We start from the raw sequence: 20305 nt of genomic DNA, 5'->3' as shown, positions 1-20305 counted from the left end.
GAACTACTTGTTGCTACCATGTAAACATATGGATCATGTCCACGGGACACACAACTTTGGGGAAATGTAATGAAATAAGTGTCAGCACTTTGTTCCTATGACAACAGTTTTGTGACCACATTTCGTAAAATACTAGATATGTTAGCAAGCACATGATGTGCAATGCATTACACTTCACAGAAATGTTTGGCTGTAAAGGCTATTTTGAAAATAATACCAAAAAGATTAATATCAAGAAATGTGTATTGGAAGTATTTTGGACATCAGAGCAATCTTGAGGGAATCGTATTTGTGTCAGAAAAGGATGTTCATATGATAGGTAAGATATACAAAACCTTGCAGAGAGCCTATCCAACTGACAATCTCTGACAAAAAAATATCAACTATTGGAACCAAGACTTAAAAATAACTGATATTGGTACAAGATTGAGGGAATGTTGGAACATAACTAACAAAATTACAGTTAACAAAAATGTACGCTTAATCCAGTATAAACTAATGTTTTTAATTTATTACACGAGACAAAATTCACAAATTCTACAGCACAATGGCAGAGTCATGTCTTAAGTGTAAAATGAACAATGACTCAATAATCCATGCCTTCTGGGAGTGCTAGTCCCAAAGTTATGGGCCGAGTTAGAAAGTTGGCTGTCAGAAGTATTACAATGTAAATGTACTTTTAATCCATCTGTCTGCATATTTCAAGACATGGCATATGAGGGTGCAGTGAGATACCCGATGGGTTGGACAATATTTTTCTCGGCAATTATCTTGAAAAAAACGTATACTTACAAACTGGAAATCAACCAATCCTCCATCGTTAACACAACGGAAAAGTGAAATCCTTTATTATCTAAATGTTGAAAGTGCATGGGTGATGGAGAGAAACAAAATGATGCAGTTTGAGGCCATTTGGTCTGGCGGAGAGTGTTGCTGGAGATGGGGGTGTGAGAGGGTGGGTCTAGGCAGGGGTGATGTTGTGGATGTTTGTGTCTGTATATTGTTGTTTGCATATGGATGTTATGTATTGAAAAAAAAGGAAAAAAAGAGGAATATAAGTAATGTACATGTCCTTTGGCTATACATAAATACATCTCACAACATAAAGGAGGATGTCATATATGGATTTTTTTTTAAAGACACTGCTTAAAAAGGCATTTCAACATGATGAGCATCTTTGAGTTTTACCGTTTAGACAATATTTGATCAACCATATTGACATTATAAAACAAAACAAAAATGACAAACCAGATTACACCATTCATAAAAAACACTGCATTTATGATACGAAACAAGCCATTTAAAATGTGACCTAATAGCATATAATAAAAATAAGTTCAATTCAGTCAATCTCAAATGTAGCACCATACATAATCACACAAAATGGACCAAATGAAACCCATGTTTTAACCACTTTCAATATTCTTATTTCTTAACCACCATAGTGAGCATGGAACACAAATGTAAAAGTGTCAAAATAATATTAAAATATAAGATCAAAAGGAAAAATAACTGAGATTGTAGGTTTACTTAGTGTTCTGGTATATAGGACTGTATTGTTATTTTTTTTCAAAGGGTGTAGACCTGGCCGAAAATACTGTACTGTTTCATAAAACAACCATTTTAATACAGTCCCTTAATATTACATATTTTGATATGAAAGTTAAAACCTTAATACTGTCCATATCTTAACTCCCTTTCAAAGACCAATAACATCCCTCTAGACTTAAGATAGTTATACTGTACATAAACCAAGTCTTTGCACAGCCAGCATCTACCCTGTCTATGGTGCCATGACTGGTAGCCTTATACTGTATAATAACATGATCAAATGTCTGTGTCTTGAAGCGACAGACAGGGACTATCTCTATCAATGTACAATACATTTAGTGACACGTGAGTCTATTCTCAACAGATCCTGTAGAACAGACAGTTTTATATACAGGTGAAATAAATATGTAAAGCTCAATAATAATGATACATACAAGTTTCTAATAAATGTACAGAACATACAGTATATTTTACTAGGTTGTCAATATATTTAGAAACATTGCAACACAGGAGTGTTTTTGTATATTTCAAAATAGGAGTATTTACTGACTGAAGGGGGAGGCAGTGGGGTCGAAGGTCTTGAATACGTCTTTCAGCGGCCTATCGTCTTCTGTCTCCTCCTTCTCCTTTGCTTCCTCCATCTTCTCCTCCTCTTCTCCCTTCTCCTCCTCCAGCTCCTTCTCCTCCTGCTGCTTGGCCTCCTTCTCTACCTGTTTGACCTGTCTGGGGTCTGTGTAGGGGGGCCTAATCAGGCCTGCCAGGGCCTGGATGGGTAGGTGGTGGACCGCGGGGGCGGAGGATTTGACTGGGGAGCTGGGGGGCTCTGACCCTGACGTTGTCGCTGTAGGAGCAAAGGAGAGGGTAGGAGATGGACGACTTTTGGACCCAGACCCATCCACTGCGCTCTCGGTACCCCCCTTGACATCCTGCGTGGATACAGATCCTCCAGATCGCTGGGTTGGCGAGAGCGAGGATGATGGAGTTTTAGTGTTAGTGTTGTTTTCTCTCTTGGCTGGTAGTTTGAGGATCCCAGTCTTCCTCGGGGGCTCTGTGTCGTCCCGCTGGCCCAGCTGCGGTGCCTGGTTTCTGGGGTCATAAAGGCTGATGCCCCCTAGCAGGGTGGAGGTGGTGGGGCTCTCTAACCCACCACCGGAGGAGGACAGACGCCCTGGGGCGTACGGACACAGCTTCTCTGGCTTCTCAGCCTCAGATTTAGATGGAGCTGGCGCCGGGGCTGAAAATGTTAACGTAGTGGTTTTGGAGGAAGAGGTTCCACTAGCACTGCTCCTCTGCAACCTGGGGTCTCCTCCAGCACCACCTCCTCCCCCACCTCCTCTCTCCGTCTCCTTCAGGATAGGGAGCTTAGTGTCCACACTACCTGACCGACCTATCCGGGGGTCCACACCCAGGGCCTTGTGTTGCCTGGGATCCAACAACCTCTCTGTTGACCCCCTGGGCTCCAGTGTCCTGGAGGGGAGCCTGCCTAGTCCAACCCCCACACCCAGTACACCCTCCTTCAGACGGGCAGCGACCAGGCGAGGGTCCATGTGTGGAGGGGTGGTGGAGGTGGTTATGGTGGAGTGGTCAGGGGATAAAGTCCTGGTCCTATTGTTGGTTCGGTTCATCTGTGCATCAGCGATGAGGGGCGGTAGAGGTAGATTGATGGAGTGCTCCTGTTTGGGCACCAGTGAGGGGATGAGATCCTCAGCTGACCAGACCACGGTTGAGGCGTAGGCCGGGCGCTGTAACACAACGTCTACACGGATGTGGCTGAACTGCTGCAGCTGGCAGCGTGGGTCGCGGAGCATCACCCCTAAAAGTTCATTTCATCAACATTTTATAAAATATTGTTATGGACAACAAAGTTTTCTATTCTATTTAATTTCATTCACATGGGAGATGAATTGTATGAATTCAATTGTATGATGAATACAAATATTTTAAAAAATGAAATACTAGGCTAGAAAACAACAGCAGCAGCGTTCAAAAGAAAAATAGGCTTTAAAATATTAGGGTTATACCTGGGCAGGAATCCAACGGGATGAGAGCAGCCCGCTCTCTTAGCTCCCTCTCTCCATCCTCATCCTCCTCTCTGGCTGGAGCCTTATTGTGGTGGTGCTGCTGCTGGCGATGGTGGTGGAGCTCTGGTTTGAAGGAGTTGGGTGGCTCCAGGGGCCTCACCTTATTAGATTAGATTCAAACACTTTAATGTCATCAAAGAGGAGATTGATTTTTCAGCATACAAGCTCAATACAAAGTAACAACAACAGACATGCACCAGCATTAAACAGTAGGCTAGATATCTATACCTTCCTGGGGTCCCTGGCCTGTCTGGGGCCCCCGCTGGAGTCGGGCTCTTTCCTCATGTTGTCTGGTGGTCTCTGGCGGGGGTCTGCTGCCTTCATACGGGGGTCGCTGGGTGGGGCCCGCTCCTTCTGGAGCCTGGGGTCTCCAGGGGCCAACTGGGGGACAGAGGGGTGTTTGATGGACTGTGGCCCCTGCTGGAGCTTCTCATTCTGTTTCTTCAGAGACTTAAGAATGGCTGTGACACAGTTCCCATCCTCGTCATCACTGGAGTACCAGTTAGTAGAGTCATCTGAAATGTGAAGAGCGGGGATCAACAACAAGATTCAGCCGGGGGCCAATTTATTCTGGAGTGGATGGTCGGGAGGCCGGAACATAACTACAAATCATTTGTAGACTGCAAGAAGCCCAAACAGATATAATATTTCACTATAACATAATTTCAAACCTTGATTACATTTATATACGATCTTGTGTCTCTCTATTATGTGTGGGAATACTTGAACATATTTCTTAAATTAAAATCACTTGTCTTATGTCTTATGTCCATTTATGAAAAAATAAATAAAACAAATATTCGGGAGCCAAATAAAACCACCAACTGGCGGCCGCCAGTTAGGGAACCCTGGTGTAGAGCATGTACGTTATGTTCATGACAGTTGAGGAACCCTGGTGTAGAGCATGTAAGTTATGTTCATGACAGTTGGGGAACCCTGGTGTAGAGCATGTCAGTTATGTTCATGACAGTTGGGGAACCCTGGTGTAGAGCATGTCAGTTATGTTCATGACAGTTGGGGAACCCTGGTGTAGAGCATGTAAGTTATGTTCCTGACAGTTGGGGAACCCTGGTGTAGAGCATGTAAGTTATGTTCATGACAGTTGAGGAACCCTGGTGTAGAGCATGTCAGTTATGTTCATGACAGTTGGGGAACCCTGGTGTAGAGCATGTAAGTTATGTTCATGACAGTTGAGGAACCCTGGTGTAGAGCATGTCAGTTATGTTCATGACAGTTGGGGAACCCTGGTGTAGAGCATGTTAAATTATGTTCATGACAGTTGGGGAACCCTGGTGTAGAGCATGTACGTTATGTTCATGACAGTTGGGGAACCCTGGTGTAGAGCATGTCAGTTATGTTCATGACAGTTGGGGAACCCTGGTGTAGAGCATGTTAAGTTATGTTCATGACAGTTGGGGAACCCTGGTGTAGAGCATGTTAAGTTATGTTCATGACAGTTGGGGAACCCTGGTGTAGAGCATGTCAGTTATGTTCATGACAGTTGGGGAACCCTGGTGTAGAGCATGTAAGTTATGTTCATGACAGTTGGGGAACCCTGGTGTAGAGCATGTTAAGTTATGTTCATGACAGTTAGGGAACCCTGGTGTAGAGCATGTCAGTTATGTTCATGACAGTTGGGGAACCCTGGTGTAGAGCATGTCAGTTATGTTCATGACAGTTGGGGAACCCTGGTGTAGAGCATGTAAGTTATGTTCATGACAGTTGGGGAACCCTGGTGTAGAGCATGTAAGTTATGTTCATGACAGTTGGGGAACCCTGGTGTAGAGCATGTCAGTTATGTTCATGACAGTTGGGGAACCCTGGTGTAGAGCATGTCAGTTATGTTCATGACAGTTGGGGAACCCTGGTGTAGAGCATGTCAGTTATGTTCATGACAGTTGGGGAACCCTGGTGTAGAGCATGTAAGTTATGTTCATGACAGTTGGGGAACCCTGGTGTAGAGCATGTAAGTTATGTTCATGACAGTTGAGGAACCCTGGTGTAGAGCATGTCAGTTATGTTCATGACAGTTGGGGAACCCTGGTGTAGAGCATGTAAGTTATGTTCATGACAGTTGAGGAACCCTGGTGTAGAGCATGTCAGTTATGTTCATGACAGTTGGGGAACCCTGGTGTAGAGCATGTTAAGTTATGTTCATGACAGTTGGGGAACCCTGGTGTAGAGCATGTACGTTATGTTCATGACAGTTGGGGAACCCTGGTGTAGAGCATGTCAGTTATGTTCATGACAGTTGGGGAACCCTGGTGTAGAGCATGTTAAGTTATGTTCATGACAGTTGAGGAACCCTGGTGTAGAGCATGTTAAGTTATGTTCATGACAGTTGGGGAACCCTGGTGTAGAGCATGTCAGTTATGTTCATGACAGTTGGGGAACCCTGGTGTAGAGCATGTAAGTTATGTTCATGACAGTTGGGGAACCCTGGTGTAGAGCATGTCAGTTATGTTCATGACAGTTAGGGAACCCTGGTGTAGAGCATGTAAGTTATGTTCATGACAGTTGGGGAACCCTGGTGTAGAGCATGTTAAGTTATGTTCATGACAGTTAGGGAACCCTGGTGTAGAGCATGTCAGTTATGTTCATGACAGTTGGGGAACCCTGGTGTAGAGCATGTCAGTTATGTTCATGACAGTTGGGGAACCCTGGTGTAGAGCATGTCAGTTATGTTCATGACAGTTGGGGAACCCTGGTGTAGAGCATGTAAGTTATGTTCATGACAGTTGGGGAACCCTGGTGTAGAGCATGTAAGTTATGTTCATGACAGTTGAGGAACCCTGGTGTAGAGCATGTCAGTTATGTTCATGACAGTTGGGGAACCCTGGTGTAGAGCATGTAAGTTATGTTCATGACAGTTGAGGAACCCTGGTGTAGAGCATGTCAGTTATGTTCATGACAGTTGGGGAACCCTGGTGTAGAGCATGTTAAGTTATGTTCATGACAGTTGGGGAACCCTGGTGTAGAGCATGTACGTTATGTTCATGACAGTTGGGGAACCCTGGTGTAGAGCATGTCAGTTATGTTCATGACAGTTGGGGAACCCTGGTGTAGAGCATGTTAAGTTATGTTCATGACAGTTGAGGAACCCTGGTGTAGAGCATGTTAAGTTATGTTCATGACAGTTGGGGAACCCTGGTGTAGAGCATGTCAGTTATGTTCATGACAGTTGGGGAACCCTGGTGTAGAGCATGTAAGTTATGTTCATGACAGTTGGGGAACCCTGGTGTAGAGCATGTTAAGTTATGTTCATGACAGTTAGGGAACCCTGGTGTAGAGCATGTAAGTTATGTTCATGACAGTTGGGGAACCCTGGTGTAGAGCATGTTAAGTTATGTTCATGACAGTTAGGGAACCCTGGTGTAGAGCATGTCAGTTATGTTCATGACAGTTGGGGAACCCTGGTGTAGAGCATGTCAGTTATGTTCATGACAGTTGGGGAACCCTGGTGTAGAGCATGTCAGTTATGTTCATGACAGTTGGGGAACCCTGGTGTAGAGCATGTAAGTTATGTTCATGACAGTTGGGGAACCCTGGTGTAGAGCATGTCAGTTATGTTCATGACAGTTGGGGAACCCTGGTGTAGAGCATGTCAGTTATGTTCATGACAGTTGGGGAACCCTGGTGTAGAGCATGTAAGTTATGTTCCTGACAGTTGGGGAACCCTGGTGTAGAGCATGTAAGTTATGTTCATGACAGTTGAGGAACCCTGGTGTAGAGCATGTCAGTTATGTTCATGACAGTTGGGGAACCCTGGTGTAGAGCATGTAAGTTATGTTCATGACAGTTGAGGAACCCTGGTGTAGAGCATGTCAGTTATGTTCATGACAGTTGGGGAACCCTGGTGTAGAGCATGTTAAATTATGTTCATGACAGTTGGGGAACCCTGGTGTAGAGCATGTACGTTATGTTCATGACAGTTGGGGAACCCTGGTGTAGAGCATGTCAGTTATGTTCATGACAGTTGGGGAACCCTGGTGTAGAGCATGTTAAGTTATGTTCATGACAGTTGAGGAACCCTGGTGTAGAGCATGTTAAGTTATGTTCATGACAGTTGGGGAACCCTGGTGTAGAGCATGTCAGTTATGTTCATGACAGTTGGGGAACCCTGGTGTAGAGCATGTAAGTTATGTTCATGACAGTTGGGGAACCCTGGTGTAGAGCATGTTAAGTTATGTTCATGACAGTTAGGGAACCCTGGTGTAGAGCATGTCAGTTATGTTCATGACAGTTGGGGAACCCTGGTGTAGAGCATGTCAGTTATGTTCATGACAGTTGGGGAACCCTGGTGTAGAGCATGTAAGTTATGTTCATGACAGTTGGGGAACCCTGGTGTAGAGCATGTAAGTTATGTTCATGACAGTTGGGGAACCCTGGTGTAGAGCATGTCAGTTATGTTCATGACAGTTGGGGAACCCTGGTGTAGAGCATGTCAGTTATGTTCATGACAGTTGGGGAACCCTGGTGTAGAGCATGTCAGTTATGTTCATGACAGTTGGGGAACCCTGGTGTAGAGCATGTAAGTTATGTTCATGACAGTTGGGGAACCCTGGTGTAGAGCATGTAAGTTATGTTCATGACAGTTGAGGAACCCTGGTGTAGAGCATGTCAGTTATGTTCATGACAGTTGGGGAACCCTGGTGTAGAGCATGTAAGTTATGTTCATGACAGTTGAGGAACCCTGGTGTAGAGCATGTCAGTTATGTTCATGACAGTTGGGGAACCCTGGTGTAGAGCATGTTAAGTTATGTTCATGACAGTTGGGGAACCCTGGTGTAGAGCATGTACGTTATGTTCATGACAGTTGGGGAACCCTGGTGTAGAGCATGTCAGTTATGTTCATGACAGTTGGGGAACCCTGGTGTAGAGCATGTTAAGTTATGTTCATGACAGTTGAGGAACCCTGGTGTAGAGCATGTTAAGTTATGTTCATGACAGTTGGGGAACCCTGGTGTAGAGCATGTCAGTTATGTTCATGACAGTTGGGGAACCCTGGTGTAGAGCATGTAAGTTATGTTCATGACAGTTGGGGAACCCTGGTGTAGAGCATGTTAAGTTATGTTCATGACAGTTAGGGAACCCTGGTGTAGAGCATGTCAGTTATGTTCATGACAGTTGGGGAACCCTGGTGTAGAGCATGTCAGTTATGTTCATGACAGTTGGGGAACCCTGGTGTAGAGCATGTCAGTTATGTTCATGACAGTTGGGGAACCCTGGTGTAGAGCATGTACGTTATGTTCATGACAGTTGAGGAACCCTGGTGTAGAGCATGTCAGTTATGTTCATGACAGTTGGGGAACCCTGGTGTAGAGCATGTACGTTATGTTCATGACAGTTAGGGAACCCTGGTGTAGAGCATGTCAGTTATGTTCATGACAGTTGGGGAACCCTGGTGTAGAGCATGTCAGTTATGTTCATGACAGTTGGGGAACCCTGGTGTAGAGCATGTACGTTATGTTCATGACAGTTGAGGAACCCTGGTGTAGAGCATGTCAGTTATGTTCATGACAGTTGGGGAACCCTGGTGTAGAGCATGTAAGTTATGTTCATGACAGTTGGGGAACCCTGGTGTAGAGCATGTAAGTTATGTTCATGACAGTTGGGGAACCCTGGTGTAGAGCATGTCAGTTATGTTCATGACAGTTGGGGAACCCTGGTGTAGAGCATGTAAGTTATGTTCATGACAGTTGGGGAACCCTGGTGTAGAGCATGTCAGTTATGTTCATGACAGTTGGGGAACCCTGGTGTAGAGCATGTCAGTTATGTTCATGACGATTATACAGTATAAGCATGATTTAAGTATTACCAAGCAAGTGCAACCAAGCATACTGTGCAATATCTGTGAAATGTGTACCCTAGTTATTAAATGGTCATGTTTGCTGATGAGTACAAGACTGTTTCAATTTGCTGTATATAAATAATCCTTCACACTCACCTTTAGGAGTCTTGCCACCTTGTTCCTCAAAACCTTGTTGCTCATTGCCTTGCTGCTGCTGTAGGTGTAGGAGCAGGGCCTTCTGTACTGCAGGGGGTAGGCCCTGCATCTGGGACAGCATTTGGGAGTCAGCGCTCCCCTGCTGTTGGGAGGTGTTCTGACTGAAAGGCATACCCATGTCTAATGGAGAGAGGAGGTGGGGAGATATGAGGAGGAATATGCAGAGAATGAGAGGTTTTAATGAATCACCATCTGCTAACACATCGAAAGAACTGAATATAAAAAAAGGAAAGCTATAACACAACAGAAAATGTTCATTGCTTGGAGCATTTAGACTGAAAACCCACATACTGTATATTCATACCTTGACATAACAAATCGATGGCTATTATCTGCTTATTCCTTACTATAAAATACATCCATCCATGTATCATTGTAAAACCAACCTCCTTGGCCCATGGCCTGAGCCTGGTTCCTGAAGAAGTTGTTAAAGAACTCTGCAGGGTTTTGGCCCACAGCTCCTATGGTTTGGAACGGCACGTTCATGTTCTGAAGCATCTGCATGGGGTCTGGGAACGGAGGGAACGGTGGAGGGGGCCTCTGGAGGTTCAAGTTCATATTGGGGTTCATATTGGGTCGGTGACCCAGGAAGGGTGGTGGCGGACCTGGAGGCAGGAATAAACAGCAAATGAGAGGTTTTAATTAACCAAACTACAGATGCATTGAGAGAACCCTATATAAAGAGAAGAAAGCTAGTAGATACCTGGAGGTGGTGGCATGGGGAAGCCATGGGGTGGTTGGTGTTGGGGGTGCTGTCCAGGGGGGTTCTGCTGTTGCTGCATTGGTGGCCCAGTGTGGGTTGGATAGGGAGGAGAGGGACCCCCCATGGAGCCAGGGGGAGACCCCGGAGGGAGGACAGGGGGTGGGCCATTGGGTCCACTCTGCTGCATGTTGTCATCGGGACCCCCTCCACCAAACTCATCACCCTGAAACTGGCCTCCAGCCTGACAGTTGAAGTTGGATCCACTGCAACCCCCAAAAATATGCATGAATTAATTCAGGGGATTTTTTATAACAAATTTAATGGGATAATAACATTAAGAATACCGTCCTAATATTGAGTTGCACCCCCCCTCAGAACAGCCTCAATACGTTGGGCAACGACTCTAGAAGGTGTCAAAAGCATTCCACAGGGATGCTGACCCATGTTGATTCCAATGCTTCCCACAGTTGTGTCAAGTTGGCTGGATGTCCTTTGGGTGGTGGACCATTCTTGATACACACAGGACACTGTTGAGCGTGAAAAACCCAGCAGCGTTGCAGATCTTGACACAAATCGGTGTGCCTGGCACCTACTACCATACCCCATTCAAAGGCCCTTACATTTTTTGTCTTGCCCATTCACCCTCTGAATGGTACACATACACAACCCATGTCTCAAGGCTTAAAAATCCTTCTTTAACACTGATTGAGGTGGATTTAACAAGTGACATCAATAAGGGATCATAGCTTTCACCAGGATTCTCCTGGTCCGTCTATGCAATGGAAAGAACAGGTGTTCCTAATGTTTTGTGCAATCAAGTGTGTGTGTTTGTATATACACAATACCAGTGAAAAGTTTGGACACACCTACTCAATCAAGGGTTTTTCTTATTTTGACTATTTTCTACATTGTAGAATAATAGTGAAGACATCAAAACTATGAAATAACACATATGGAATCATGTAGTAACCAAAAAGGTTCTTGAAATTTCCCGGATTGACTGACCTTCATGTCTTAAAGTAATGATGGACTGTCATTTCTCTTTGCTTATTTGAGCTGTTCTTTCCATAATATTCAGTATACAACTCCTACCTTGTCACAACCCAACTGACTGGGTCAAAAGCATTAAGAAGGAAAGAAATTCCACAAATTAACTTTTAACAAGGCACACCTCTTAATTGAAATGCATTCCAGGTGACTACATCCTCATGAGAGAATGCCAAGCATGTGCAAAGCTGTCATCAAGACAAAGGGTGGCTACTTTGAAGAATCTCAAATATAAAATATATTTTGATATGTTTAACACTTTTTTGGTTACTACATGATTCCATGTGTTATTTCAGTTTTATTCTACAATGTAGGAAAAAAATAAAATAATGTTTTAACCTGGAATGAGTAGGTGTGTCCAAACTTTTGACTGGTACTGTATATATCACAGAACAGCGCAAACTGGCTCTAACCAGAATAGAAAGAGGAGTGGGAGGTCCCGGTGCACAACTGAGTAAGAGCATGGACGTACACTACCGTTCAAAAGTTTGGGGTCACTTAGAAATGTCCTTGTTTTTTTAAAGAAAAGCACATTTTCTGTCCATTAAAATAACATAAAATGTATCAGAAATACCGTGCAGACATTGTTAATGTTGTAAATGAAGAGGCGACTCCAGGATGCTGACCTTCTTACTTGTGTCATGCACAAAGTAGATGTCCTAACCGACTTGCCAAAACTATAGTTTGTTAATAAGAAATTCGTGGAGGGGTTGAAAAATGAGTTTTAATGACTCCAACCTAAGTGTATGTAAACTTCCGACTTCAACTGTATAGCTGACAAATTGTGCAAAAAAACATTTACATTATACTGAAGATTACGTGAGCACATGACAGGTAAAAGTAAAGCTACCTTTGAGCAATCTTCTGAGCCAGGTCCACTGTAGGTTTCACCACAATCTCAAACAGAGAGGGGATCTTCTTTCCCCCAGAGTTCCCCCCACTGCTTCCCCCCTCCTGTGGGCTGGAGGGCCCAGGACCAGGGTTAGGACCTCCAGACCCAGGACCCCCGGGACCCGGTGTGGGCAGCAGCCCCACCCCAGGAGGGGGTTTAGGCAGGGGGGCGATCCCCTGTTTCCTCAGGTCCTCCAACTCCATCTCATCTTCATGGGCGATCTCCTCCTCTGTGTTGATGATCTGAAGACAATTCGTAGGACACACAATGAAGCAAACAATCTGATGCAAAAGCTATACTCTTCACTGTATGGCTGTGGGTAAGGAACTAGTGAACTACTGCTCAGAATTTAGACTTTTGATAGATGTTGCTATTAGATGTTACTATTTTGATCCACACACAATCACTAAGTTGTTAGTGTAATGGTTTTAAGACGCAGACCGTTTAGACCGGGGGTAGGCAACCCTGGTCCTGGAGTGCCGCAGGCACTTCATGTTTTTGATTTAGCCAACCTGGAAGACCAGGTGTGTTGAATTTAGGCAATCACTGAACTGATCAATTAGCTCAGTTGGTCTGGCGTGGTGCCTAGTTGGTACAAAATCCTGCAGTACCTGCTGCACTCCAGGAACAGGGTTGTCTAGTCCTGATTTAGACCCACAATATTTCAGTTTGTGGCGTTTATGATTATGATGTTTTTCTTACCTTATCAAGCAGGTCTTTGGTCACATCATTCAAAGGATCATGCGAGAATTTACAGTTGTCTCCCTGATAACACTTGGCTCCAGTATGAAAAAACTTACAGGGATATTCACGTACAGCCACGAGTCAAGGACAAGTAGGGAAGAATAAGTGTATTACAAATAAGTGAATTACAATTGTCTGTTTTTATGTGGTGAAGCCAAAGACACATTTTCACATTGTGTGGACGATAAAGTTTTTCTAATTCTAAAGAATACATCAAAGTTTATATCTGGGCTCTAGACTCACATATTAGTACACATATTACATTGCATATCAATATAGGACATCACTTATCTCACATACAATAACCCACATATTACATAGTATTTTATGAAGAGAATCTCTAGCCTAGTCAATATATGATGGCCATCTACTGACCCAATGAGTCATCATGACTAAACAAATGAGGGAGGTCAACTAATTCCTCTCATTTGGAGTTGAGCATGAACCCTCTAGAGTTAGAGTTATGGTTTCATTCCAGGGTTGGGGTCAATTCCATTTCAATCCAGTCATTTCAGATAGTAAACTTAATTTCCAATTCCAATCCATTGCTTATCAAAGAGGAATTGGAATTTCAGTTACCTTCATGAATTAACCTAATAAAAAATAGATTTGGCAATTCCACACAACGACAGAGACGATTCCAGAATATTTGTTGGTGATTCATATTGAAGGATATTGTGCATGTAGATGCAGTTGTCTCCTTTACTACAGTATCCTTGGAGGTAGAATTTACAAAGCTCCTTCTTCTTGTCTGGAGTAACCAGCTCATGTTCAAACTTACACTGGTCCCCCTGAAAGAGGGCGAATATGATGTGTGAGGCAGACAGAGATAGAATACAAGGTTGTTCTTTTTAAAGCAAATCGGCATACCAGCCTAAAAAGTACATTGATTTATTTTGCACTGTCATGATACTAACACAATATAGGCCTAAGCAGTTCATAGATACTTATAACAAGGCTTATAATTATGAGCGCGCCATAATGCATTATACCTGTAGACCTTCGGTAGTGTAACCGAAATTTCTGTTGTTACATTCACCTCAGAGGTGCCGACTTGACTTGCCTTACCTTGATGCAGTCCCTCTAGGAAGTATTTACCTTGATGCAGTCCCTCCAGGAAGTATTTACCTTGATGCAGTCCCTCTAGGAAGTATTTACCTTGATGCAGTCCCTCCAGGAAGTATTTACCTTGATGCAGTCCCTCTAGGAAGTATTTACCTTGATGCAGTCCCTCTAGGAAGTATTTACCTTGATGCAGTCCCTCTAGGAAGTATTTACCTTGATGCAGTCCCTCTAGGAAGTATTTACCTTGATGCAGTCCCTCTAGGAAGTATTTACCTTGATGCAGTCCCTCTAGGAAGTATTTACCTTGATGCAGTCCCTCTAGGAAGTATTTACCTTGATGCAGTCCCTCCAGGAAGTATTTACCTTGATGCAGTCCCTCCAGTAAGTATTTACCTTGATGCAGTCTCTCCAGGAAGTATTTACCTTGATACATCGTCCCTCCAGGAAGTATTTACCTTGATACATCGTCCCTCCAGGAAGTATTTACAGATGTATCTCCCGTTGTGTTCCACCGTGTGTTGGTTAATGAACTCCTTGGTCATAATGGGACGCTTCTTCTGAAAACCACCAGGAGGGCCCTTCCCACCGCCCTCCTATGGATAAGACAACCAAAGGGACAACATTGGTCTGAAGCATTCACTGTAAAAAATATGGATGAAGCCATCAATGACATTACCCTATTGTTTCCTATGAGAATGCTCAGTTGTGCATTTGATGACCAGGAAGTGTAATTATCAGCATGTCGCCATCTTTCTACAGGGAGAGATTTTTGGAAACATTGCAGTTTGAGCTGCTCTAGGAAGTGATGTTGCAGGCTAGCTCAGTGCTGCCCCCTCTCATGGAATATCTAAACTTGAAGGCCGACTGAGGTACTACAGGCCTCCATTAGCAACTAAATGATCCCTTTGTCTTTGTGTGATTTTTAAGTACCACAAAGATCTCCATTTCGCCATTCACTATAATGGGGCGTCCTGTTTTCTAGAAACAATGCCTGCAGTACCGCAGACGGCCTTCAACTTGAAATCCAAAATGCAAGTGGGCAGTCGTTCTCCCCTGGTCTGAAGGTAACAGGTAGATCTAACAATACTAGATTTTTTTATAGAGAAATTATCTTTGCTCTGACATTTCTTCTATAAAAAAAACACCAGGAGGGCCCTTACTTCCTTCTTATGGACAAGGTCACCAAAGGGACAAAATGGATTGGTTTGAACTCTAAACCAACTGAGGTACATTCTAACAATTCTAGTGCTCTTTCTCAATTAGTCTTTTCTAAATTCCTCTCATCTTCTCTCCTCATCACCTTCTCAAACTGCATTGGAGAAGATCCAAAATCCTTCCCCTCTGACCTTCTTCTCCAATGCTTTTTGAAAAGGAGGTGAGAAGAGAGGATACAAGCAATTGAGGAAAGACATATTGGGAAAGCGCCCGAATTGCAATTTAAGCCATCTTTGTTCTTTACCTGCTTCATCCCCTCTCCGGCCTGCTCGGCCCCCCCGCCTCGCCCCCGGCCACGCCCCCAGTTCTTGTTGCCCTTCATCTGCTGCATCTGCTTCTTGTTGTTCTTGTTGAGCATGTTTCCCCGCCCCCTTCCTCCCACTCCACCTCCTCTGCCCCGCCCCCGCTGACCACCAACTGAAAAACACAACAACCATTAAAAGTCAGAACAACAGGATCTAATACATAGATCTTTGTAAAACATTTATGTAAGCTGCAATAAAATAAAAACCACATTTGTCAGAGGTGATATGAAAATCCAAAATGGACACACTTTACAATACTATAGCCACTAGACTGTTAACTTCCGACAAACTTGAATCCCATTCAACAAGACACTTCAACACGAGATCAACACAATTCACACAGGCCATACATACACTGCTGCTGTTGTTGTTTCTGCATGCCCTTCATGCCACCTCTCTTCATCTGGTCCTTGGAACCGCGTCCCCTGCCCAGGCCTTGGCTAGGAGATATAGAGTCTTTCCCCTGCCACATCTCCTCCTCATCATAATCACCCCCCTCTCCCTCATAGTCATACTTGTCTTCGCTGTAGTCGCTGTACTTGTCATAGTCACCACTACCACTCCTGTGTCGGCCTGCTGACCTCTCTGACCTCTGTGGGTTGCCATGGCCACCACTTGATGGATCACACCCATGCTGGGGGAGAGTCAGTCAGAAGAGATGGTAATGTTGTTATTGAAAAAGTATTGTATATGGTAAAAATGCTTGTTTATGCATGCCTATAGGCCCTGCGATAGACTAGTGTCCTGTCCAGGGGGTGTACTTGTAAATCACAAGCTGCCTATTGATAGGCTCCTGCCCTATGGGCTGTTCTGGCTCGGACAAGGCTTACTTGTCCAAGGCTCACTTACTTACTTATACATGCCTATAAATACTTTAAATATATGTAACAAAAATATAAACGCAACATGTAATAATTTCAAACATTTTACTCAGTTACAGTTGAAATCAGACAACTGAAATAAATTCATTATCCACTAATCTATGGATTTCATATGACCAACCACTGGGGAGCCAGGCCCAGCCAATCAGAATGAGTTTTTCCAAACAAAAGTTCCACCCTTCAATGATTATGTTTATAAATTCTTAAAAAATGTATATAAATGTTCTAAATGCTTATGAATTATAATACATATAAATGTTACCAAACAATGAAATATTTACCTGAGCTGACTGGCCATCATAGTCACCACCACGGTGTGACCTGTCTTGGTTCTTCTTGTTCTTGGGCCGGTCTCTCTCTGGTCTCTCCAGGGAGGACTCATAGCTGTCAGAACTGGAGCTACTGGAGGGGGAGTGATGCTGGGAGAGAGGAGAGCAATACTTAGGATGGTATTATGACTTCATTCACATTTTCTGTCTCCCACTGAAATCAACAAACGACGTAAACAAAAGTTTGAGTTGTAAGTGCTTATCTCAACTGAATCGGGTCCATAGAGAAAAACTAATTAAGTAGAAAATATCTAAATAAATCGATTCGTAGGTCTAAAGGTCAATTAAGTCAAATCAAAACCTGGTCTACAAAATCAAAAGCAGTTTCACATGCAGAGTTGTAGGATTTTGCAGACCGATCATATTTCTGATTGTATTTTTTGGAGGACTGTACTTAAACGTTGCCAGGTGTTGATTTCATGATGGTGGTCTTACTTTCCGACTGTCGCGTCTCCTTCTCTTTGACCTCCTCTTCTCTCTCGTTTTTTTGTATCTTTTTCTGGAGTGCCTGTGTGTCTTGTCTTCTTTCTCTATGTCTTTTTCCTTTTCTTTCTCATTTTCCTTTACTTTCTCTTCCTTTTCTTCATTCACTTCTTTGACTTCTTCTTTGCTCTCCTCTTCAATCCCAATCCCTTCATCATCTATTTCTCCATCTTCCAATTCACCATCCTCTCTTTAAACAGAACATAACATGTCATTATCAATTTAGACAATCAAAAAGTGGACAGGAAACCAAATAGGCCATTTTCAATCTCAATAAACTGCTGTGTCAAAATCAACTTTTCTATCAAACTGAAATTAAATTTTTTGAGATATTTAAGAAGAAATTTCTTGAATGAACTTCAGTGTTCTACAGAATTAGAAACAACTGTGTTTTTGTCAATAGAAATATCCACTTTTGTATTTTTGTGAGAATCCCATCAACCCTGTAGCACCCTATTCTATGGGCCAGATACACATATGAACCATTTGTGATTTTAACATTGACGTAAACAAATGTTGCGATTTTGACATGTAGGTTAACAAATGTTGTGATTTTAACATTCCGGTAAACAAATGTTGTGATTTTAACATTCAGGTAAACAAATGCTGTGACTTTGACATGTAGGTAAATAAATGTTGAGATTTTAACATTCTGGTAAACAAATGATGTGATTTTAACATTTCGATTCAACTAAAGAGGTGGGGTGAGTTTGACAGCGCAAACTTGATGTGTTCAGGCAAAATGTGATAATTCACACAGCTCATGTACTGTAAGTCAGGGCATAAATGTATTCTCGGGGTAAAGGGACAGTAGTGGAACCAGGGATCTATGTAATTAACATGTACTAAGCTGCAATTTAATATCAAACAGCTTGTGCTGATAAAGCAATAGTTATGGGATATGAATGACCTGGTTGGGGCATGTAATAGCTTTCTTTGTGGAAGATGTGCATGCTGGATGTTTTGCAATGGGGAAAGGTGACAATATATGAACTGCTACATGTTCATGTAATGACCGTAGAGTTCAGATTGGTTGGTGGTGGGCCTTAGTATAAAGTGGATGCATTTCAATAGATGGGAAACACTGGCAATTGAAATAAACAACACATACATTCCTGTTGATAAATATCATGCTTATTCATGCATATCTCCACCAATAATTATGTTACTTGTTGATGTGAAACCAGAACATCACACAGGTCATTCCATACCAGGTGCATCACCCATATTTTTAAAGCGAGGTCCTAAATATGCCAATTGACTGACTACCTGTACTGATTTGGTTACTATTCCGGTTTGAGCATTTCTACTGAAATCAAGTGAAACTTCTTCTTTTTTTTTTAGATCAGAAGTGGCCATTTCTTTGTATATATCATATATAATGTAGTTCCCACAAACTTAAAACTAATGCTGCATTAAAAGCATCCTTTTTTCCCAGTGGTGCAAGCTAAACATCTAATAACACTGGCAAATAGATCAAATTAAAGGGGCTTCTAATGATTGTGAGAGGGTGTGGGAGTTATCGACATCATCAACTGACAAGACAGTCATTCAACACTGGCATTACAGCACAGCAGAGGCAGATTCTCATTCAAGCCTCTCAGCAATGTGTGTGGTGTTCGATAGGGGGTGGTAAAGAGGCGCATCATGACTGGGGAGGGGCTAAGGCTATTACATCATCTACATTTACATAACCCCCTACAGAATGCAACAATATGATATGACCATGATAACTAACCAAACCCATCCCATATCCTCACTCAGTCAATGATACAGTGGAACATTGATGCGATGTCGCTATGCTTCCAAATGGGTGTTTCGTGATGGGAATTCTGTTTTTGGACAGCGGGATAATGTTACTAGTACCTCGCTATAACGCATGCATGAAATAATCATATGTGAAAAGGCCCGACTTCAACAACGAAGCGTTGTCTGAGTCATTCGAATACAAATTCGGCTCACAACACAACAGTAACACAAGCATGTTGTTGAGACGCACAGATGAGTGGGTAAAGAAGATATAATTCCAGACAGATAAGAATGTTACTCGACCTTTCCTCCTCTGCAAGCTCAGAGTCTGTCATGTTTTTGTCAAGAACAACAACGGGGGTTGGGGGACTGGAGACCAGGCTCACAGAAGCCATGGACGGTAGGTGGAAACAACAACGGTTGGAAATGCCTTTGCCTTTCTCCTTTCGAAACAAGACTGAGTTGTTGTAGGCTATTCAGTCTGAGGCCGTTGGTGTTGGGTTGTGTCGTGAGAAATGCTGGTAGATTTCATGGAGACTGGAAAAAACTCACGGTAACCGTTACAAGTCTCAAACAGAGACAGGCAACAGACATTCTTTCTCCTCTCTCATTTCAATGACGTATTAACCCAGCAAGCACAGCTTGATACCCCGCTTTGTTATTATCATCCCGCCGGTTGACTGCTGCCATGGTATCGAGATATTGGAGACGGAGGGAGAAACACACAGATTTGTAACAATTTTCGTTGATTTCAGCATCTTCATCGTCATAGGACATTGCGCCCGAAACATGTTCTCAAAATGGCTTCTCGGAAACCGAAGAACATCCTATTTTTTTCTAGTGTATTCTTCCACGTATAATGTCCTATCAGAGACAAGGCACAACACAACTCTACAAAGTAATTGGTCCAAATATTGTTGCGGGATCTTTTGCTATACCCATTGGCCTAAAAATGTGTCATTTTTTTTTGCACCTGGTGCAAGAATAAAGGGTATAAGGCTCACTAGAGTTAACTATGTTAACTATGTTGTTGTCAGCGGACTGATTTGTACAATTTACATTCTTGTTTTGACCCTTTCTGTATTTCGCACAGATCATAATCTTTCGCCTTAGAAATTGTATGGAATAACATCTATCACGACCTTTATGCTGTTATATATATATATACATAGTGTGTGTGTGTGTGTGTGTGTGTGTGTGTGGGGCAGAGAGAGAGAGAGAGAGAGAGACAGTGAGTTTAGCCTTGCTATTGA

At 43.0% G+C, this 20305-nt stretch overlaps 1 protein-coding gene across 1 annotated transcript; it reads right to left on the bottom strand.

Moving 5' to 3' along the window:
* Window positions 1-817: 817 nt before the first annotated feature.
* On the bottom strand, window positions 818-19875 carry zc3h6 (zinc finger CCCH-type containing 6). Its single transcript, XM_029765252.1, has 15 exons — window positions 19356-19875; window positions 17256-17493; window positions 16773-16910; window positions 15965-16244; window positions 15550-15722; window positions 14546-14683; window positions 13702-13816; window positions 12984-13093; window positions 12240-12523; window positions 10343-10605; window positions 10026-10244; window positions 9580-9759; window positions 3861-4147; window positions 3573-3732; window positions 818-3364 (listed from the first exon to the last, which is right to left on the bottom strand). The coding sequence occupies exons 1-15, from the start codon at window positions 19445-19447 to the stop codon at window positions 2094-2096; spliced, it is 3948 nt and encodes a 1315-aa protein (XP_029621112.1). The 5' UTR covers window positions 19448-19875; the 3' UTR covers window positions 818-2093.
* Window positions 19876-20305: the final 430 nt, after the last annotated feature.

The sequence above is a fragment of the Salmo trutta genome, chromosome 10 (genome assembly GCF_901001165.1).
Source record: "Salmo trutta chromosome 10, fSalTru1.1, whole genome shotgun sequence".
Classification (NCBI taxonomy): Eukaryota; Metazoa; Chordata; class Actinopteri; order Salmoniformes; family Salmonidae; genus Salmo; species Salmo trutta.
The sequence above is the reverse complement of the archived record's forward strand: the minus strand, read 5'-3'. Positions and strand labels throughout refer to the sequence as shown.